At 40.1% G+C, this 21420-nt stretch overlaps 2 protein-coding genes across 2 annotated transcripts; one reads left to right on the top strand and one right to left on the bottom strand.

Annotated features, from left to right (window-relative positions):
• Positions 1–3422: 3422 nt before the first annotated feature.
• LOC311073162 (GPI transamidase component PIG-T-like) lies at positions 3423–7595 on the top strand (the record flags this gene model as incomplete). The annotated part of the gene is made up of 4 exons (XM_084098644.1): positions 3423–3447; positions 6188–6353; positions 6501–6584; positions 6671–7595. The coding sequence occupies 4 exons, from the start codon at positions 3423–3425 to the stop codon at positions 6852–6854; spliced, it is 459 nt and encodes a 152-aa protein (XP_083954770.1). The 3' UTR covers positions 6855–7595.
• Positions 7596–8221: 626 nt separating this feature from the next.
• Positions 8222–21214, bottom strand: LOC311072764 (uncharacterized protein). Its single transcript, XM_084097992.1, has 10 exons — positions 21146–21214; positions 19902–20001; positions 18403–18630; positions 15421–15573; positions 14457–14609; positions 14121–14273; positions 10830–10982; positions 10381–10533; positions 9020–9175; positions 8222–8777 (listed from the first exon to the last, which is right to left on the bottom strand). The coding sequence occupies exons 2-10, from the start codon at positions 19990–19992 to the stop codon at positions 8773–8775; spliced, it is 1245 nt and encodes a 414-aa protein (XP_083954118.1). The 5' UTR covers positions 19993–20001; positions 21146–21214; the 3' UTR covers positions 8222–8772.
• Between the last annotated feature and the right edge of the window lie 206 nt (positions 21215–21420).

Genomic DNA, 21420 nt, shown 5'->3' with positions numbered 1-21420 from the left:
GGGCGGATGAACCCCGTTGCTAGAGAATCAGAAATATATTTCTCCATAGCCTCCCTTTCTGGGACAGAAAGTGAATATAACTTGCCTTTAGGCGGAGACTTACCTGGCAATAAATCTATGGCACAGTCATAGGGACGATGCGGAGGAAGAAAAGCAGCACGAGACTTACTGAACACCTCCTTCAGGTCTAGGTACTCCGCGGGCACGTTAGACAAATCCACTGCCTCCTCCTGAAACACAGGGACAGAAACAGACGAACAGGCAGACACAAGACAGGACTTGTGACATTTACTGCTCTACTCCAACACTGATTTTTGCTGCCAGTCTATTTTGGGGTTGTGATCGATGAGCCAGGGATGTCCGAGAACAACAGGTGCGAGAGGTGAGTCCAGTATGTAAAATGAAAGTGTCTCGGTGTGATTGCCTGATGTGATGAGTGTGATGGGTCCGGTGATGAGTGCAATGGTGGGTAAGTCCTGGCCGTTGAGTGCATGAACAGCAATCTTGCGAGTGAGTGGTTGGATGGGAACTTGAAACTTGAGTGCAAATGAATGGTCCATGAAATTACCTTCGGCCCCTGAATCCACCAGTGCGTGACAGTCGTGATTGTGGACTGACCATATTAGTCTTACCGGGAGGAGTGTAGATGTTGATGAGGTCTTCTCAGCGGAGATCCCACCCGACAGTAGCCTCATACTTACTGCCGGGCTTGGCCTTTTACCGGACAGTTATAGGCGTAATGTCCCGCCACGCCGCAATACAGGCATAGTCCCTGGGATCTCCGCCTTTCCTTCTCCTCCCGGGAAAGCCGAGCTCGACCGACCTGCATGGGCTCGTGATCGTCGACGGGGCTGACCGCGTCCCCACCGCTGGACCGCTGATGTTCAATACCTCTTAATCCACGGCTGGGCAAGCTCTGTCGCTCGACTCTTGACAATCGTGCATCTACTCGAAGAGCAAGATCTACCAGTCCGTTGAACGAAGTGGGAAGGTCCAGGGCGTAGATCTCTCTTTGAACGCGGTCAGCCAGCCCATGCAGGAACATGTCCCACTGCGCCTCCTCGTTCCACTGACACTCTGCCGCCAGGGTCCTGAAGTCGATAGAGTACTCCGACACCGACCTCTCTCCTTGTTTGAGTTCCGCGAGCATCCGAGCCGCCTCTCTCCCGGCAACCGCTCTGTCGAAAACTCTTCTCATTTCGGCGGTGAGTGTCTGGAACGAGGCGCAGCAAGGGTCTTGATTCTCGCACACCGCCGTTCCCCAAAGTGCTGCCTTCCCAGTCAATATGTTGGATTTGCTGGGTGAGCTCGGACACCTGCGTCACCAATGCCTGAACAGCCCGTGCTGTCTCCGTCAGACCCTTTTCCTGACTGTCCATGCGCCGAATGCTGGAGTTGATGAACTCATCCAAACTGGCTGGGTTACTCGCTGCTTCCATGAAGAAGGTCAGATCGTTCTGTCACGATCAATAAACAGGAAGCAAGAATGCAAGTAATCTCTTTTATTGAAAGTAGTAGAGGTAGAACAATAATCGCAGGCAGGCAGGCAACGCAGGGACTAGATGGTCAGATGCTGGTGCAGAAGTGAAGAGGTGATGAAACAGTGAAGAATCCAGATGAAAACGAAAACCAGTTGAAAACGGAACAGGAAACAAGGGCACGAACTGAAACTCCGACTGGACTGGATACAAAAACACTGGAGACATCAAACAACGATCTGACAAAGAGAGGAGAGTGCGATGAGAATTTATACGTGAGTAAATAGGCAGCAGCTGGTGCGGGGAATGAGATCAGCTGGCGCGCTGATCAGCTGAAACGAGCGGTAACGCCCACTCACACACACCCACACACACAGAACAACAAATACGACGCCGCCATTCTCCGTATCAGCGAAGACAACTCGAGCGACAAAACTTTAGTCAACTTTCGACAAAAGTAAAAGATGGATTCAAAGAGACCGGCTTGTAGTTCATTCCAAACCCCAACGCAAACTCCACGTAAGACAAAGAAAAGAAAACTTTTGTCTAGTGCCACAGGCGTCGGAATAAGACGAGAGTCAACATCGGGAAGGCTTTCAACAAATGGAGAGATCTCCGGTCTGCACACACTAGGAAGCGCCCGCGCCCTCAGATCACTTGGACGTGGCTGTGTACAAAAGGTAAAAACGATTTAAATACTGTTCGTTGGAATCTCCGGTCTGCTCTAGGGCTCAAACGGGATCCTCAGTTGGCTTTTTTCTTGATAAAACGGTAAGATATAACGTAGCCCAGTCTCTAATGTCTGATATGGCAAATCTATGACAACAAATGATGTAATAATCTATGAATATTACCTTGAGACATTTGAGTGTACTTTGTTGACCAACTGTGTATGGTATGATTATTATTTTGAGCTTTTACAAAGTAATAACAAAGTAATAACTTATATTGTTCATGAACGTGTTTCCATAATAATACAATCATAAGTGGATACAGTAAACACATAAAACAGTTCAACATGGAGATAGATGGAAACAAAAACCGAAGTTTTCTACTACCCCCGTTTTCCCCTCACACATAAGTGTGTAATTTACTCAAATGCCTTTCCTTTCACATATTTAAAATGACTTGCAGATTTATAACTTTATTACCTCTGAAGACATTTCAGTTTGTTGTACAGGTGAGGTGGCATTACCTGCTCTGGCTTTCCAGCCTGTCGGACCTCCTCCGGTGCCATTGGGACAGCTGCAGGGTCATCAGCTGGACACCGCCGTTCATAGATGTTTCGCCCCTATGACCAGTACATCTCCAGGCGGGGGGGCCGGTGGCATGCTGGGGACGTCTCCCCACCACCCCCTGCAGCTGCCTTCACTGGGGTGATGATCCCCACCCCATTTCTTTCCTCCTCAACCAAAGCCAGTAGCTCCCTTTCTCTGCTTCCTCTCCCAGCACCCCCGTGGCTTTCCTCAGCCTTGAGCCTGTTACGCCCACTCCGTGTAGCAGCTGGACTGCTGCTTTGCCCACGAAACCTCGACAGCCAATCTCCACAGGGTGAACAGTTGCTTTCCAGCCAGCATCTTTACACTCTGCTGCTAACTCGGCGTACTTCTGGCGCTTCCTTTCGTGGGCTGCTGCCATATTCTCCTCCCAGGGGATGGTTAACTCAATGAGGAGGGCTCGCTTCGCCGCTGTAGACCACATGACTATGTCTGGTCGGAGAGCGGTAGTCATGATCTCTTTTGGAAAGACCAGCTGTTTCCTAAGATCTGCCAGCATCTGCCACTCTTTACCAGGTGCGAGCATGCTGCCCTTCTTCTCAGAAAATAGATGTATACCACCGGGCTTTACAAATCCTGTCAGGGCATGCTCTTTTGTTGCCGGTGACTGGTTTGCTGCCACCCTACAGCCCTCCAGGATCTCGGCCAGTTTCGCCAGGATTGTATCATGGCGCCACCTGAAGCGTCCCTGGGTCAGTGCCACTCTGCATCCTAACAAAGTGTGACTGTAAACAAAAGATTTGTGCGGCTGATGCTCCTTTGGTTATGAACAGCTCGTGCTCGTGCAAGCGTGCGTGTGCGTGTGGTCCATGAGCGTGCACACCTCTGGTTGCAGTTTCGCTTGTCGCCAGAGGGGGCATAGTTCTGCAAAAACTCAGAGACTTGCGCAATGCACCTTTAAGTAAGTACTTATTGAAATTAAGTACCTACTCATTGAGTATGCGGTTTCGGACGCAGCCAGTGTGATTTTGTAACAATCATGTCAGTTTTTTAGACACATTTATGCCTACTATCACTTTTTTAATTAATGTTTTACTCTTTGTGCAGGTTTGGGGGGGATATATGGCTTTTTTTTTCAAGAAGCAAATTTTTTTGCGTTATTTTGCTGTTATCACTGTAAAGCTGCCTTGAAATAATCTGTATTATAAAAAGCGCTATATAAATAAAGGTGACTTGACTTGAATGCTAGATGTAATGCTCTTGCTATTTGTGTTTAGGCTGTAATGTGTGTATATATATATATATATATATATATATATATATGCTAAATAATCATGAACACAATGACGGGGTGAAATGGGTTGTGATGCATGGGGCACCAGGTAAAATCTTGCCTAGGGCAGCAAATTGGTCAGGGCCGGCCCTGCCCCAGCGCCTTTGGCATGTCAATTGCCTTGAGTTGCTGGCTGTACATCTCGCCTTGCACCGCTTCAGTGCGTTGCTCAGGGGTCAGCACGTACTAATCCGATCAGACAATACCGCGACAGTAGCATACATCAACCATCAAGGTGGTCTACATTACCGCCGTATGTCGCAACTCGCTCGCCACCTCCTCATATGGAGTCAGAAGCATCTGAGGTCGCTTGGAGCCATTTATATCCCGGGAGACCTGAACCTTGCGGCCGACGAGCTGTCTCGGCTTCAGCCTCTCCCTGGAGAATGGAGACTCCATCCCCAGACGGTTCAGCTGATTTGGGATCAGTTCGGGGACGCACAGGTAGATCTGTCCCATTGCGACCTGTTTTATTCCCTGACCGAGGGCACGCTCGGCACGGATGCACTGGCGCACAGCTGGCCGTGGGGCCTACGCAAGTATGCGTTTCCCCCAGTGAGCCTTCTTGCACAGACCTTGCACAAGATCAGGGAGGACGAGGAGCAGGTCATTTAGGTTGCCCCGTATTGGCACAACCAGACCTTTCTGGTTTCCTTCCTGAAAGAAGGGTTGGAGCGAAGGCTGTCTCCCTCCACCCTCAAAGTGTATGTTGCCGCCATTGCCGCACATCACGACGCAATTGATGGTAAGTCTCTGGGAAAGCACGACCTGATCATCAGGTTCCTGAGGGGAGCGAGGAGACTGAATCCTCCTCGTCCTCCCCTTGTACCCTCTTGGGACCTCTCAGTGGTTTTAACTGCCCTGCAGAGTGCTCCCTTTGAGCCTCTGCAATCAGTGGAGCTTAAGTTCCTGTCAATTAAGACAGCGCTCCTGGTTGCATTGGCCCCCATCAAGAAGGTAGGGGACCTGCAGGCATTTTCGGTTGACGAAGCGTGCCTGGAATTTGGGCTGGCTAACTCTCACGTGATCCTGAGACCCCGGCCTGGATATGTGCCCAAGGTTCCCACAAGCGCTGCCCTTGGAGGAGGCAGACCCAACCTTGGCACTGCTCTGTCCAGTACACGCCCTCCGTGCTTACGTAGACAGAACACAGTGTTTCAGGACCTCAGACCAGCTCTTTTTCTATTATGGTGGGAAGCTGAAGGGAAAGGCTCTCTCCAAGCAAAGGTTGTCTCACTGGATAGTGGACGCCATTGCTTTGGCATACCAGCAGCAAGGTCGACCATACCCCCTGTGTGGCATCCTCTCGGGCTCTAGCGCATGGCGCCTCGCTAACAGACATTTGTAGAGCTGCAGGCTGGGCAACACCTAACACATTCGCGAGATTCTATAATCTCCGAGTGGAGCCAGTTTCTTCTCATGTACTCGCTTCAACTAGCCGGTACTAGATTCTGCTCAGGTGTCTTCGCTTGCTCACCATTCCTCTCCACGGACGGGATACGTGTGATATTTTCCTCAGGTGAGCCTAATAAGCCCTGAGTCTTCTCCAGCACTGTCGACGTTAACGCCAGAGTTATGCCACCGGCAGCTTTCGCGCTTGGCTAGGTGCCTCCATGTGCATGGTTCCCCTTCTGGGCGACACCCACATGTGTATTTCCACTGTAAGCCTCTCTGAGCATGTGTCTTTCCCTTGGCAAGCCACCTTGCCACCCCTGGGGTTGAAATATTCCACCTGCGGCTGGACACCCCAGTGATACTCCATATGCAGCCCCTCGGGGTCATATGTGTATTCCAAGTCCCCCTTCGTCCGTGCTAGTCTCACGACAGGGAGCTCAGACTTACGCAGGGCACTGGAAGACAGCCGAGGTGGCGTGATTAGACTGGGAACCCCATTCGTCGTCACCGACGTAACTCGGAGTGACCACGAAAGGGAACGTCTCGGTTACGTAAGTTACGTTACGTCTCCCTGCCACTTCCGCTGTACCGCTGGGATCGCCTGAGTTCAGTCTCGACTCCTCAGCGAAGAAACATATCTGCATGTTGCCGGCGTACTTCCTTATATAAGCGAAACCCCATTCGTCGTCACCGACATAACGTCTCCGTTCCCTACTCAGGGAACGAGGGTTACATACGTAACCGAGACGTTCCTTGTCCTTTAGGTTACATTCATTACCAGCCCGCTAAAGACCGCCATCGTCCTCATCTACTGGAGATGCTGATCCAGTTACCGCCTCACTCGATGACAGAGGTCACGGTACAGTTTGAAAGGGCCCTGCTCAAATGGACTGAGTACACCCCTGATCCCAACCACGGCTTCTACGTTGGGTAAGACTCTTGCTTATCAAGTATTTTGAAACATACATTTGTAATTCAAATATATATGCTAAAATGTCATTATTGTTGTAAGAGTTTGTTACTCATCTTGTCTGCCACTCCCTATATATGACTGATGTGCCATAAATGTTATTGCAGGTCCTCTGTGGTCAGTGCCCTTGTGCCAAGTATGGTTGCAATGAACACTAACTTCACACAAGACCAACCGTTGTTTAGCAGTTTGTAATAAACTGGCCTTGGTGTTAATAGTAAACAAGTGTGCCTTATTTGTTTTGGTTCTTCATAACATTTTCACCTCTGACTTCCAGTGTCCCAGTCAAAGAAGAATCAAGCTACTTTGTTCGAGTGTACACCGAACCCCTGCTGGTAAATCTACCCACGCCTGACTTCAGCATGCCCTACAACGTCATCTGCCTCACCTGCACGGTGGTCACGGTGGGGTACGGCTCCTTTTACAACTTGCTGACCACCTTGCATGTTCCAGGTGGATGAACCGAGTCCACCGCTGGCCAAACGATTGGCCAACCTCGTTTGTCGCATAAGGGGAGTGCCACTGCTGACCTAACTGCCGAGAGCAGGTCTGATGCCTGAAATGTCCATATTAGGCAGCTGAGAGAATCATGACTCTAAAATGGCATCTGCTGGAGTTTAAAGATGCTTTTCATCCCTGGAAGGACTCGATGCCAAGTGACTGTTCTGAACTTTTGTTGAACAAATGAGCTTCCAAGACAGATGGATTAGCCACCTTTTTATGTTTTGTTTTGTGAGTCACAAACAAAGATTAGCCACTTTTTTTGTCCAGTCACATAAGCAAAGACTTTTTTTCTGCAGTGTTTTTAGAAAACCATAGTTTGAACGTGAACGTTTCTCACAGGAACTGCATGGTTCGAGCATCTGGGATAAATATACATGGAAGAGCGTGATGTTAAGTCGTCTCAGTTTACGCCACCTCTTTGAGAGCGTAACCAAGTGTAACAGAAACAGACACTACAATCCAACTACTGAAAATTGATGTCTAAGAATGTGTCAAGTATTTTCCACTTTCTGTAATGCACTGATATTCAAATATGTGTTGTTTTGAAGGACTGGACTGTTTTTTAGTGTTTTGCCTTTATTTTTGTGCATTTGCCTGTGGGCTGACCACATAATGACTTCCAGACTGTGTGTTATTGAATTCAAATTCTGAAGCAGCTCTTTAACATTGGTTAACTTTCCCATAATAAATTAACTGGAAACCCATAACGTGTTGAGAACGTTTTTTGTTCATGCCATAAGGGATTTTGAGGAAGAATGCATGTGTATGTACAGTATATGGCATGGTAGTTTGTTATACACATATGCAGGTAATGTAGTTAAACAGATTTGTAGTAACTCACTGGTTCCACTGATCAAATCAAACTATCCAAGTAGTACATCCGCTTACCTATTTTTGCCTGGCCCTACAGACACAAGTATGTCAGTGTACACAGTGTCCTAACTAGGCACAATACAAAACATTTCCAGCAGGAAGCAATTTGTCTCTCCAGAATGAATGTGAAACTGCTGTGCAACATGATACAGTCCAAGCCAGAAGAGACTGATGTTCAAAGTATGGTTATGAATTGGATTTTGGACAAGAGGGATTTGTAGCTGCCAGAGCTACACAAAATCAATAATATATAGGCCTATACGTATAGTGGTAGAAATTCCCCACCTGAACTTAAGTTAACCTGGCGTCTACTTCTAGACACCTACAAATTTGTACACTACTAGACGTCTCTCCACTTGTTCCACTTCAGCACTATCTCTTGGGAATGAAAATAAGATCTCTAGTGTCTAGCCTGAGACCCAGCAGTGATCAGACAGACTCCAAACAATGCCTTTGAATATGCTTTATTCACGGCCGGGAGGACATATCAATCACAGAGAATCCCACCGGCAAAAACTACACAACAATTAATATAGGATAGGTACATGACAAAGGTAACATGACTCATTACACCATCTTTCTCTAATATGATTAGTTCTACATATGTGCAATTCAGAAACACACCCGGCAAAGCAAATTCATTTTTTTTATTACTTCAGCCTGTTACTTAGGTCATGGGGTTATTATATTTAGTTAGCCGTCTTGCATGTCCATATGCTTCCATTATTTCAACACACTAATGTGTTGGTACATTTTGTTTTCGAAAGCATACAAATGATAAGCTTGCAAGAAAAAAAATGAAGCACTGAAATGATTTAAGAAAAAGAATTCAAAAAGAAGTATGTATTATGCAAAATCATTCTCACAACCCTTTCCGGTGGTTAAATCAGCAGTTTCACTGCATGCATGATCACAGGTGTTGAGCAGCATTTCTGTCCAGCAGGGCACTGACCATCATGGGAACAGTATTCGGCACACACTGGATTCCCTTCAGTTAGGCATCTAGCCTGTATGGATAGAGATTCAGATTTAGTCTGGCCATTTAGTGGAATTAAACATCAGATGTACAGCACAAAACACTCAAGGCATGAATAGCTAGTTTTACTTACTGAGTGAATTACGTTCTATGTATTATTCATCATCTTTATTAATTTTGTAAAGCCACCCTGTGCCTGAAACAGTGCTATAGGCTGAATTGAGGTACATTTGACAGACAATATAACAAACTAATAATATAATATACCTTTACCTTTATAATATGCTGGAGCCATACACTGACGTCCACATCCATTGCTGCAGCATTTCATATTGGTGGCACAGTCACTGTCATCGGCACACGACACGAAACGTATCAGGGGACACTTTCCTGCTTCATATTTTGTGATTGGACACTCTCCTGGCTTTACTGTTATACAGACACATGACAAGCCATATCACTGAATGCTGAATGATTTTTTTCTCTGTAAAAAAAAGTTGTGCCTATATGTTGTTGGAATAAGTTTTACAAGAAATAACTATTTCAGTCTTTCTACTTTAAAATGTCATGTTTTATTTGTCGTGGGTTTTAGTTCTTTTGCTGTTGTTGCTGTAAGGACCTTTGAAATAACTGAAATTATTTGGCAAAGTGATTTAGACATGTACGTAATGCGGTCAAGACTTGCCTGGAACTACTTTAGCCCTGAAAATAATTACACACCTTAGAATCTTCGTCAACCAATCAGATTCAATCATTCAACAGTCCCGTAATAATATAATATAATATAATATAATATAATATAATATAATATAATATAATATATTAGGGGTGGCAAAATTAACTATACTAACTATATTAACAATAACATTAATATTTTTATTTTAATGCAGCATCCATTTTTTTTACCATCATCCTTTGGCTAGCTTTACAACATATGATCACACTCTTATTCATGCAAATGCTTTTAAACTAATCTACTATCACTACGTGATAAAACACAAAAGAGAACGCAATGCGGTACTGGCGCATGGCATCTCCTGTCTGTGTGACACACACACAATCGTGTGCACAGAAAGCTGCTTCAAACAGCGCCTTTGACAGTGCTGTCAAAATGGCCGTTTTGTAAAGTACCCTCGCAAACACAGTCTTAAATGAGTTCAGTGAAGTCTTAAATGAACATAAAGAGTTGTGATGCATCATGTGCGTCAGATCTTAAAAGTGACAGCAGCCTAACAAACCTGCTGCTGTGATGTCTGTCATTAATGTTAATTAAAGAACTAAAGAGAAAGAGAAAATCATTCACTGTTCTTGACTGAATAACTTTTGTAACTTTAATAAGGATATATTTACTATATCATTTATGTTACAATAACCTTTTGTGCAGTCTACCAGGGCAAGTAAAAATCTGAGCTGTCTTTATGTTGTTTCTACATTAATTTGGAGATTAAATGTGAAATTATTACAATATAAAAAAAAAAAATAAAAAAAAAAAAATATATATATATATATATATATATATATATATATATATATATATATATATATATTTATCGATTGACAGCACTATATATTATAATATAATACAATCCAATACAATGTAATGTAATGTAATGTAATGTAATGTAATATAATACCTGTAACTGGAGCCATACACTGAAGTCCACTACACATAGTGCGGCAGCATTTCTCCTTTTTGGGACACTCACTGTCATCGGCACACAACTCTTTACCCATCTGGGCACACTTTGCTAATTCAGATTTTGTGTTTGGACACACTCCTGGCTTTACTGTTATACAGACACATGACAGAGAAGCCATATCACTGAATGCTGAATGCAATTTGAAAAAAAATCGGTACTACTTTATATTTGATAGATTTCAATTATACTGTAATGCTGAATGCCTATAATTAATGGCTTTTTTTAATAAAAAGATGCCATTAAACAAATGTTTAAAATATTGGCTACTGTCTTTATGTTGTTTCTACATTATTTGGAGGTTATGAATGTGAAATTACAATATATAAAAGTACTTAGTTAATATTTTTTATCGATTGACCACAAATAATATAATATAAAAATACCTGTAACTGGAGCCATACACATTTGAAATCCACATCCATTGCTGCAGCATTTCAGATCGTTGGAACAGTCACTGTCATCGGCACACGACCTGGGACGTATCTGGGCACACTTTGCTGCTTCATATTTTGTGCTTGGACACACTCCTGGCTTTACTGTTATACAGACACATGACAGAGAAGCCAAATCACTGAATGCTGAATGTCTTTTTCACTGGGGTTTTTGGTTCTTTTGATGTTGTAGGTTGTAAGGACCTTTGAAATAACTGAAATCATTTGGCAAAGTGTTATGGACATAATGTGGTCTAGATCTGCCTGGATCTACTTTAGCCATGTGTTTCCCTGAAAACGCATTCAACTGGAAGAAGGGCCCCAAAATTCTTTCTTTCATGCCCCCCTTTAAACTCTTAATGGCGCCCCTGCCCGTAGTAGGACATACTCCTGGCTTTGACACTTTGATACAGACACATGACAGAGAAGCCATATCACTGAATGCTGAATGAATTTTTCACTGTAGAAGAAAAGATTTTTGGAAGTTGTAGACCTGCCTGGAACTACTTGTCGTGCGTTTCCCTGAAAATAACTGCACACCTTAGAATCTTTGTCAACCAGTCAGATTCAAGCATTCAACTGCCCCATAGTATAATAATATAATATAATATAATATAATATAATATAATATAATATAATATAATATAATATAATATAATATAATATAATATAATTAGTGTTGTCAAAGTTAACGCGTTAACACATGCGATTCATTTTAGTCCAGTTTAAGGCTATATAATATTTAACCAACCCGATCTCACGGGAAAACGTACAAATTCTACGAGGTGGATAATTTGTACGAATTCATACGACCTCACTCGACCTTTATATGATTACGCTCGTATTCATCCAATGCTTTTTAACCATTCAAGCGTGATAAGACAAACGAGAACGCGCTGCCCGTGAATGTCCTGTCTATGTGACACACAACGCACAGGAAGACGCGCGCCAGTATCGAGCGCACAGACATCGCACCAGAATCGAGTTCTTTCACGCTTGAATGAACAGTAACACACATTTGTGCCAAAATGTCATTTTTTTCCAGTATCCTCATAAGAGCAATCTTTAATGAGTTAAATAAAGTCTTAAATGAACGTAGAGTTGTGAGAAAATGAGACGCGTGTGAGATCCGCATCATATTCGGCAGCGGCTGGTCTTAAAGTGACAGCAGCCACTGATGCTGTGTGTCATTAAAGTTAATCAAAGAACAAAGGTAACAGAGAAAATTACTCTCTGCTCTCGACTAAAGAACTTTTGTAGCTTTAATAAGGATTAATCTATATTTAATTTATAATTTATGCAGTGCCGACTGTTTGATAACTTTATTCAATTTCTGTATATTTCTTACCTGTTAGACAGGAAAATATGATATTTGTTGTTGTACTTTATTGTTCAGCCTTAGCTTATATTTATTATGGGATTATGTGAGGATTGTTTTAAGTTCACTTAAATTAAAATGTGTTATATTTGTTAATCCTAATAAATGTTTAAAAAGAATTATAGCTTTTAATACATTGTAATGTTGAATGGTTATAATTAATATTTAAAATTGGAGGAGACATCATCTAAAAATCAGTAGCAGAATTAGTATCAGTGATACTGGCCTTCATTCATAAAAATATGCCATTAAAACAAGTGTTTAAAATATAGTGTCTTTATACTGTCACCCTTTTCGCCTTTGTCACCTTTTCACCTTTGTTGCCATTGGCTTGGCTTGCTTAGTTGGGGACATTAAATTTAAAAATGTAATTTAATATTCAACAATAATATTGATCTGCCTGCACTGACACTATTATACAAGAACTGAACTGAGATGGACGATGACATCATGGTTTACTCCAGAGCAACTATATATCTATATATATATATATATATAGATAAATGAACTAAATTAATAACTTTTTTAAAACAAAAATGAAACATCACTGGACTTTATTTAAGCTGGACTGTGATGATATTTTCTTCCGGAAACAATTTATTTTTGCATTATTTTCCTGTTATCTCTGTAAAGCTGCTTTGAAACAGTCTGTATTGTAAAAAGCGCTATATAAATAAATGTGACTTGTCTTGACTTGACTTGACGTTGCTTCTACATTAATTTGGATAATAACTTTATAATAACATTATAAAATATATTAAAAACTTGTTTTTAATTGCGATTAATCGTGATTAATCACACAAAGAATGTGTGATTAATCTAGTTAATTTTTTTAATTGATTGACAGCACTAAATATAATATAATATAATATAATATAATATAATATAATATAATATAATATAATATAATATAATATAATATAATTAGGGCTGTCAAAACTAACGCATGCGATTAATATTTTCAGTTCAATGCGTTAAAAATATTTAATGCAATTAACGCAGCATCCATTTTTCCCCCATCATTCTTTGGCTTGCGTTACAATACATGATCACGCTCTCATTCATGCAAATGCTTTTAAAACATTTCAGCAGGATAAGACACAAAAGAGAACACAGTGCGGTACTGGCAGTACTTAAAGTGACAGCAGCCTAACAAACCTGCTGCTTAATGTCTGTCATTAACATTAGTTAAAGAACAAAAGAGAGAAAATCTTTCACTGTTCTTGACTGAATAACTTTTGTAGCTTTAATAAGGATTAATCTATACTGAATTTATAATTTATGCAGTTAAGACAGTGTTTGATAACTTTATTCAATTTCTGTATATTCTACCTGTTAGACCTGAAAATCTTAAAGCACTGTTTAACAGTTTACATGGGTCAAAAACAATGAAAACAATAACTTTTTGTGCAGTTTAGTAGGAAACGTACAAATTTAAACTGGTCTGACTGGGCCAATATAAAAAATTGAGCTCTGATATATTGAAGGGCTGGTAAATGTGACATTCATTATAATGGGTTTATGTGAAGATTGTTTAAAGTTCACTTAAATTAAAAGTTGTTATATTTTTAAAGCCTAATAAATGTTAAAATTGATAGATTTCAATTATACTCTAATGCTGAATGCCTATAATTAATGGCTAAAATTTATATTTTTTCTTATAAAAAGATGCCATTAAACAAAAGTTTAAATACTGTCTTTATGTTGTTTCTACATTAATTTGGAGATTAAATGTGAAATTATTACAATATATAAAGATATATAAATATATATTTATCGATTGACAGCACTATATAATATAATATAATATAATATAATATAATATAATATAATATAATATAATATAATATAATATAATATAATACCTGTAACTGGAGCCGTACACTGACGTCCACCGCATGCAGTGCTGCAGCATTTCTCCTTTTTGGGGCACTCACTGTCATTGGCACACAACTCTTCACCCTTCCTCTTACACCTTATTTCTTCAAAGTTTGTTCTTGGACACACTCCTGGCTTTACTGTTATACAGAAACATGACAGAGAAGCCAAATCACTGAATGTTGAATGAATTTTTCACTGTTTTCACATTATTTGGAGATTAAATGTGAAATTACAATAAATAAAAGTACTTGAATGTCAGGTGCAATTAATTAGTTAATATTTTTTATCGATTGACCGCACATAATATAATATAAAAATACCTGTAACTGGAGCCATACACATTTGAAATCCACATCCATTGCTGCAGCATTTCAGATCGTTGGAACAGTCACTGTCATCGGCACACGACCTGGGACGTATCTGGGCACACTTTGCTGCTTCATATTTGGTGCTTGGACACACTCCTGGCTTTACTGTTATACAGACACATGACAGAGAAGCCATATCACTGAATGCTGAATGTCTTTTTCACTGTAGAAAAAATTATTTTTGGAAGTTGTAGACCTGCCTGGAACTACTTTAGCCGTGCGTTTCCCTGAAAATAACTGCACACCTTAGAATCTTTGTCAACCAATCAGATTCAAGCATTCAACTGCCCCATAATATAATATAATATAATATAATATAATATAATATAATATAATATAATATAATATAATATAATATAATATAATATAATATAATTAGTGTTGTCAAAGTTAACTATTTCAGAACTATTTCAGTGTTTCTACTTTAAAATGTTTAATTCGTCGTGGGTTTTGGTGTTTTTGCTGTTGTTGCTGTAAGGACCTTTAAAATAACTGAAATTATTTGGTGAAATGATATGGACATCAACATAATGTGGTCAAGACCTGCCTGGAACTACTTTAAATTTGATAGATTTCAATTATACTCTAATGCTGAATGCCTATAATTAATGGCTTAAATTAATGGCTTATTTTAATAAAAAGATGAAACAAATGTTTCAAACATTGGCTACTGTCTCTATGTTGTTTCTACATTAATTTGGAGATTAAGTGTGAAATTATTACAATATAAAAATACATAAAGTACTTGAATGTTAGGTGCGATTAATCGCGATTAATTACAGAAAAAATGTGTGATTAATTAGTTACTTTTTTTTAATCGATTGACAGCACTATATAATATAATATAATATAATATAATATAATATAATATAATATAATATAATATAATATAATATAATATAATATAATATAATACCTGTAACTGGAGCCGTACACTGACGTCCACCGCATGCAGTGCTGCAGCATTTCTCTTTTTTGGGACACTCACTGTCATCGGCACACAACTCTTTACCCTTCATGATACACCTTATTTCTTCATAGTTTGTCCTTGGACACACTCCTGGCTTTACTGTTATACAGACACATTACAGAAAAGCCATATCACTGAATGTTGAATACATTTTTCACTGTAGAAAAAAAATATATTTTTGGAAGTTGTACCTACAGTGGTGTGAAAAAGTGTTTGCCCCCTTGGTAAATATGATCAAATATGGCTGTAAAAAATAAAATCTGCATTTTTAATCCTTTTGATATTTTAATTTAAAAATGTGCAAAAATCTAACCTTTCATTGAAGTAAAATAATTGAAAGTGGTGGGAAAATCACATTATGAAATAAATGTTTTTCTCCAAAACACGTTGGGAAAAATTGTTTGCCCCCTTTTATTAAATACTTTTTGCAACCTCTTTTTTCCAAGATAACAGCTCTGAGTTTTCTCCTATAATGCCTGATGAGTTTGGAGAACACCTGACAAGAGATCAGAGACCATTCCTCCATACAGAATCTCTCCATCCTGTTCTCCGTTATAAGATTTCTAGCACAGGCTGTCAGGTTTCGATTTTTTATCTGTTGGTTTTTGATCGAATCCGTGATGCCATGTATCTGAACAAGATGTCCAGGACCTCTGGCAGAAAATTAGGCCCACAGCATTAAAGATACAGCAGAGTATTTCATTTTACACATGGGGTACTTTTTTATCCCTGTGTGCACCAAACCCATCTTAAGTGTTTACTGCCAAAAAAGCTAATGTTTTTGTTTCATCTGACCATAGAACCCATCCCGTTTGAAGTTCCAGTAGTGTCAGTTACTTTTCAAATGTTCTATGGTTAACAATTAATAGTAACTTCCTGCTGCCAGTTGGTGGCGCTATAACTTTGACTCACAATAGTCACATCCATGTGATCGGCCTCATACAACGAACACACTGCCGAAGTTTCATCAAGATCAGTTAATGTATGCAGAAGTTATAACACACTTCCTGTTTGATTTTCTCGCCATAAATTCATTTCCTCACCACGGCCAAACCAGGGCTCGAAACTAACGGCGTCCTATCGTCCTGGAGACGATAGAAAATGTGTTTAGGATGAACAGAAATATTCTCCAGGACGCCTACGGGACGAAAGACATTTTTGTATGTGTGTTCATTTATTACTAGCCTATTAGGGTAACTTACTTAGAAAATGCCAAAATTAACCGACCAAGCGCTGACTACAACGGAGCGCGTCTTCTCATGCTGTTACTATAGTTACTATCACTGGCTGGCTACTCACCCGGAGACTTGTTTCGCGGTACATCTATCACATGGCTTAATGACATCGCAAATATTTATTTAATTTGAAAATATTTTTTCACAGTAGTTAAATCTGTATCTGTATTGCATGTTCAAACTTAAAAATCATTCATATTAACAGGTTAATAGATGTTTTCTCCGGAAGTATGTGGGTTTGGAAATTTTAGAGAAATTCTAAATTAATGCATTATAATTGAACTAAACCCATTATAGGCCTGAAGCCTGCCTGCATGAGCTATGACGTGAAAATTGGCCTGAAGCCGTGCATAGTTAGGGGGGGCCGAGGCAAATCAATTAATTTTCTTCTTCTTTACAGAAACAAGGAAGCTCTGGCTATGCAACAGAACAGAAAATAATTTCTTCCTGAATGGAAAAAGTGCTATTCGTTCATTGAATATGATGAACCTGCACAACTGATGTACTGCAAAACATGCAGGAGCTGCCCAGCTAAGGCCATGGGGAATGCCCTGTTCCATGGGGTAACTGGACAAAAAGAGTGAGGAGCATCAAAGAGCATGCAGCCACGATTGCACACAAATTAGCTGATGATGCCCTACAAGCAAGAGCTCACCCAGAAAGAGGAGCACTGGTGGCACTTTTTGACAGAATGGATGCAGCAATACAGGAAAAGATGGTGAAACTCTTCAACATAGCCTACTTCATTGCCAAAGAGGAGGCGGCCTTCACCATGTTCCCCAAGCTAGTGGCTCTTCATCACACCAACGGCTTGGACCTCGGCAATACATATAGCAATGACCAGGCATGCCGCATGTTCATCACAGCCATCGGTATGACTTTCATTGAGGAGCTTCAGGAAGAGTTGCAATCAGCCAGGTTCTTTTCTATCGTGTCTGACTCTTCAGTTGACCGATCAGTGAAGGACCAGGAGCTAATCTATTGCATCTATTGCATCTACCTCCAGAATGGCAAACCAGTGAACCAGCTTATCCAGATTGTTGCCCTGGACCATGCCCATAGCCAGGGCATTTTGGATGCCATTCTGGCTGGACTGTTGAAAGTTGGAGTGGGTGAGGAGGATCTGAAAAAACATCTGGTTGGCTTTGGGTGTGATGGTGCTGCCGTTATGCTGGGTGTGAACAACGGAGTGACCGCCAGACTTCAGCGTTTGTGCTTGTCCCTTGTCTCAATCTGGTGTGTGGCTCATCGTCTAGAACTAGCTGCTCTAGACTGTGTCAAACAGGTTCCTCAGCTACAAGACATTAAACAAACACTACGTGCCAGCCCTTTCAGGGCTTGGGCCCTAATAATCCTAAGGAAAACAAAAGGGCCTTCACCCTTTCAGGGCTTGGGCCCTAATAACATAAAACAGTTATTTTAAATTGTAGTAATATTTAACAATATTACAGTTTTTACTGTATTTTTGATCAAATAAATGCAGCCTTCGTGAGCAGAAGAGACTTATTTTAAGAACTTTAAAACTGACCCCAAAAAACAAAAAAGCATTTGCTACCTCTCTATATCAGATCCCAAGACAATTAATTAGTAAAACACATTAGAAATAGTTATTTAAAATAGGACATGTGACCTATTGAGAGAGGACTATGACAATTTTCTACAAAAAACTTCAAGTTCAGGTAGACATGCTTACCAGGCTCATCACAGTTTATACTCGGGGTTCCAGGTGGAGTTTGGGTTCCCGCTCTCTCCTGCCCCCTACTGTCCACACACCAACAGTAACCTGTGGACCCGTGGCACTGCTGAGGCCTGTACTGACCCTCCTCATCACACTGAGGGATGAAGCCTCCGATCGGAATAACACCACCGTTTCCACTCTGAAGACTGTCTCTTTGCTGCTCACACTGGGTCTTGGGACGACCTTCAAGGTAAACATAACATAATTTACTTGGAGGGTTAGTTCTCCAAAAAATTTAAATTCTGTCATCAATAAGTCACCCTCATGTTGTTCCAAAACTCATAAGACTTTCGTTCAACTTCAGAACAACCAATGAGGTTCATTCGACTCATCCATGAGATCGGCCTCTTACAACGAACACACTGCTGAAGTTTCATCAAGATCAGTTAATGTATGCTGAAGTTATAAAACACTTCCTGTGTCCCTTATTCACCATAAATTAATTTCCTCGCCACGGCCAACCGTTCGAGATATCAAAAATCTGTCCGCAATTTATCATCCTCAATGTCTTGTCTTCATGCTCACCGACTTTGGTGGCGATCGGATGAATTCTCTAGGAGAAGTATTTCAAATTCCAGAGGATGCGTTTTTCAAACAACCCATAATAGCTGACTTCCTGTTGGGTGGAGCTAATAACAGAGTGTGGAAGTTGCTCGGCCCGATGAGATCTATATGTGTACCGAGATTCATATTAATTCATGCAAGCGTGTTTGATATATGGACCAAGTTTTCGGACCCCATTCAAGGGGGCGCTGTTGAGGATCTACTTTAGCTGTGCATTTCCCTGAAAATAACTACACACCTTAGAATCTTCATCAACCAATCAGATTCAAGCATTCAACAGCCATGTAGTATAATATAATATAATATATCTGCTTCAAAGAAATCTATAAATCTACTTTATTCCTAAACTGTGTCAATTAATGTCGGATAAAAAAGTGTGAAACAAGAGTTGTAACCAATTTTGTATCAGTCAAAATTAATTTTAAGCATTTTAATCCACACACACACAAAAAAAAAACCTAAAAAAAAAAAAACGAAACTTTTGCATTTTTCTAAACTTTTTTTTTTTTTTTTGTAGGAGGATTGATCAAAATCTGATTGATGGCAAACAAATCTGGTAACGTTTTTTTAACCATATAATATTAATATACTTGTTTTACTGTAAAAAAGAATATCTATGAGTGTTTTCCTTGTACAGTGGAAAATGTATATAAAGAGTAATAGATATAAAAAGTAATAGATAAAACACAACTTACGTATATAAAAATATAGGCTATATATTTACATACCTATAAAGGAATTATTTAAACTGATGTACAAAGTTCATCTTTAACTGGACGTCTGTACTCTGTATGTTTGAGAATTGTAATGTGCTGAGATGCCATATTTTGTAAGGCACTTGTTTAATGCATATATTCGGGCTGCGTATGAAGTTACATGGATGTTCTCACCTCCTGTGATGTTTCGTCCTGGAGCAGCTTCTGTTGAGCTCCAGCATCCAGACAGACACAATAACACGGCGCAGTACACTCGAGCTGTCATCCTTTCGACCTGCGATCACACAATGAATGAACTCTCCTGGAAAATCATTCTTATATCAGGACGAAAAAGTATTTGAGTTAGCGCTCAACCAATGGCGTGAGTTTGAGGTGTTGTCTATTTCGTCTCCCTGCCAGAATCTGTCTCCCCTTCGCGTGCTCGCGCATGACGTTCATCGACTCCGACTGTGGTTTTCCACACCTGTAATTCCTGTCTGGATTAAGTGTTTGTTAGTACTCTTTATTAATATATGACTGTTTTTCCCTGCTTTATTTTGTGATTTTGGTTCTTGTGTTACCATGTTACTTTCTGTTCCCACTGTGTGTGTGTGTGTGTGTGTGTGTGTGTGTGAGAGAGAGTAAATGAATAAATAATATATGAATATAAATGAATAAATAATTATTCCTTAATCAACAGCTATATCCATAGTTTACCTGCCAAAAAAACAACAACAAAAACAACAAAAAAAACAACCTGTTTAAACAGGTTATGTTTTTTGTTTTGTTTTTTTTTGGCAGGTAAACTATGGAATATAGCTGTTGATTAGATATGGCTGAAAAAAAAAAAGTGTTCAAAAACCTGAGTGTTCAAAAAGAAAGAAAAAAAACGAAGCAAAGTATGAAAACCTTTGTTTCTTTTACAAATTAACAACATAAATAATAACCATATACTGTATGGAGTGACACACATAAAATCACTATCATTTTTAACAGCACCTGCCGAAATCATACTCTCACTCCCAATGCCAGCTTTGCAAGGTCAAACACATAAAACTAATTCTGATGGCACCTTTCTCCATGGAGGATCATTGCAGATAAGCACTCTAGCTTCAGTAGTCACATTCAAATCCAGAATCAAAACACATCTGTTTAGCTGTGCATTTACTGAATGAGCACTGTGTACGTCCGACTGATTGCACTTTATCTGCTACATGTATCCTCTTTTTTATTCTTTTAATTCTTTTTATAGCTGTTTTATTTAATAATTTTTATTCTCTACTTTTATTGTTCTTATGCATCTGTTAACAAAATATATCTGTAAATTCCGTTTCTATGTAAAGCATTTTTAATTGTGTATAAAATGTGCTATATAAATAAATTGCCTTGCCTTGCCTTGCCTTGCCTTGCCTTGCCCTGTCCTGTCCTGCCTTGCCTACCTGTTCATGCAGAACTTTAGCTAAATTGTTCACTGCTCTTCCATTGTTGTCTGGGATATGTGAACAACACTCAGTTGCAATCACTCTGCATGTTACTTCCTGGGAGGCTATCAAGAGCCATTCAATTTTTCCTCTGAAATGTTAACGATAGAACTATAAGTGTAGTTTTTGTTATGAAGTGCCTGTACTTCATTCTGTAAATTGATCACTCATAAAACAAACTTGTTTTGTTACCACAAACAAAGTGTGTGCCATTAAAACAACAAGTGTTTCAA

Source organism: Abramis brama (assembly GCF_963993115.1).
Source record: "Abramis brama genome assembly, chromosome: 22".
Taxonomy (NCBI): domain Eukaryota; kingdom Metazoa; phylum Chordata; class Actinopteri; order Cypriniformes; family Leuciscidae; genus Abramis; species Abramis brama.
The sequence above is the reverse complement of the archived record's forward strand: the minus strand, read 5'-3'. Positions and strand labels throughout refer to the sequence as shown.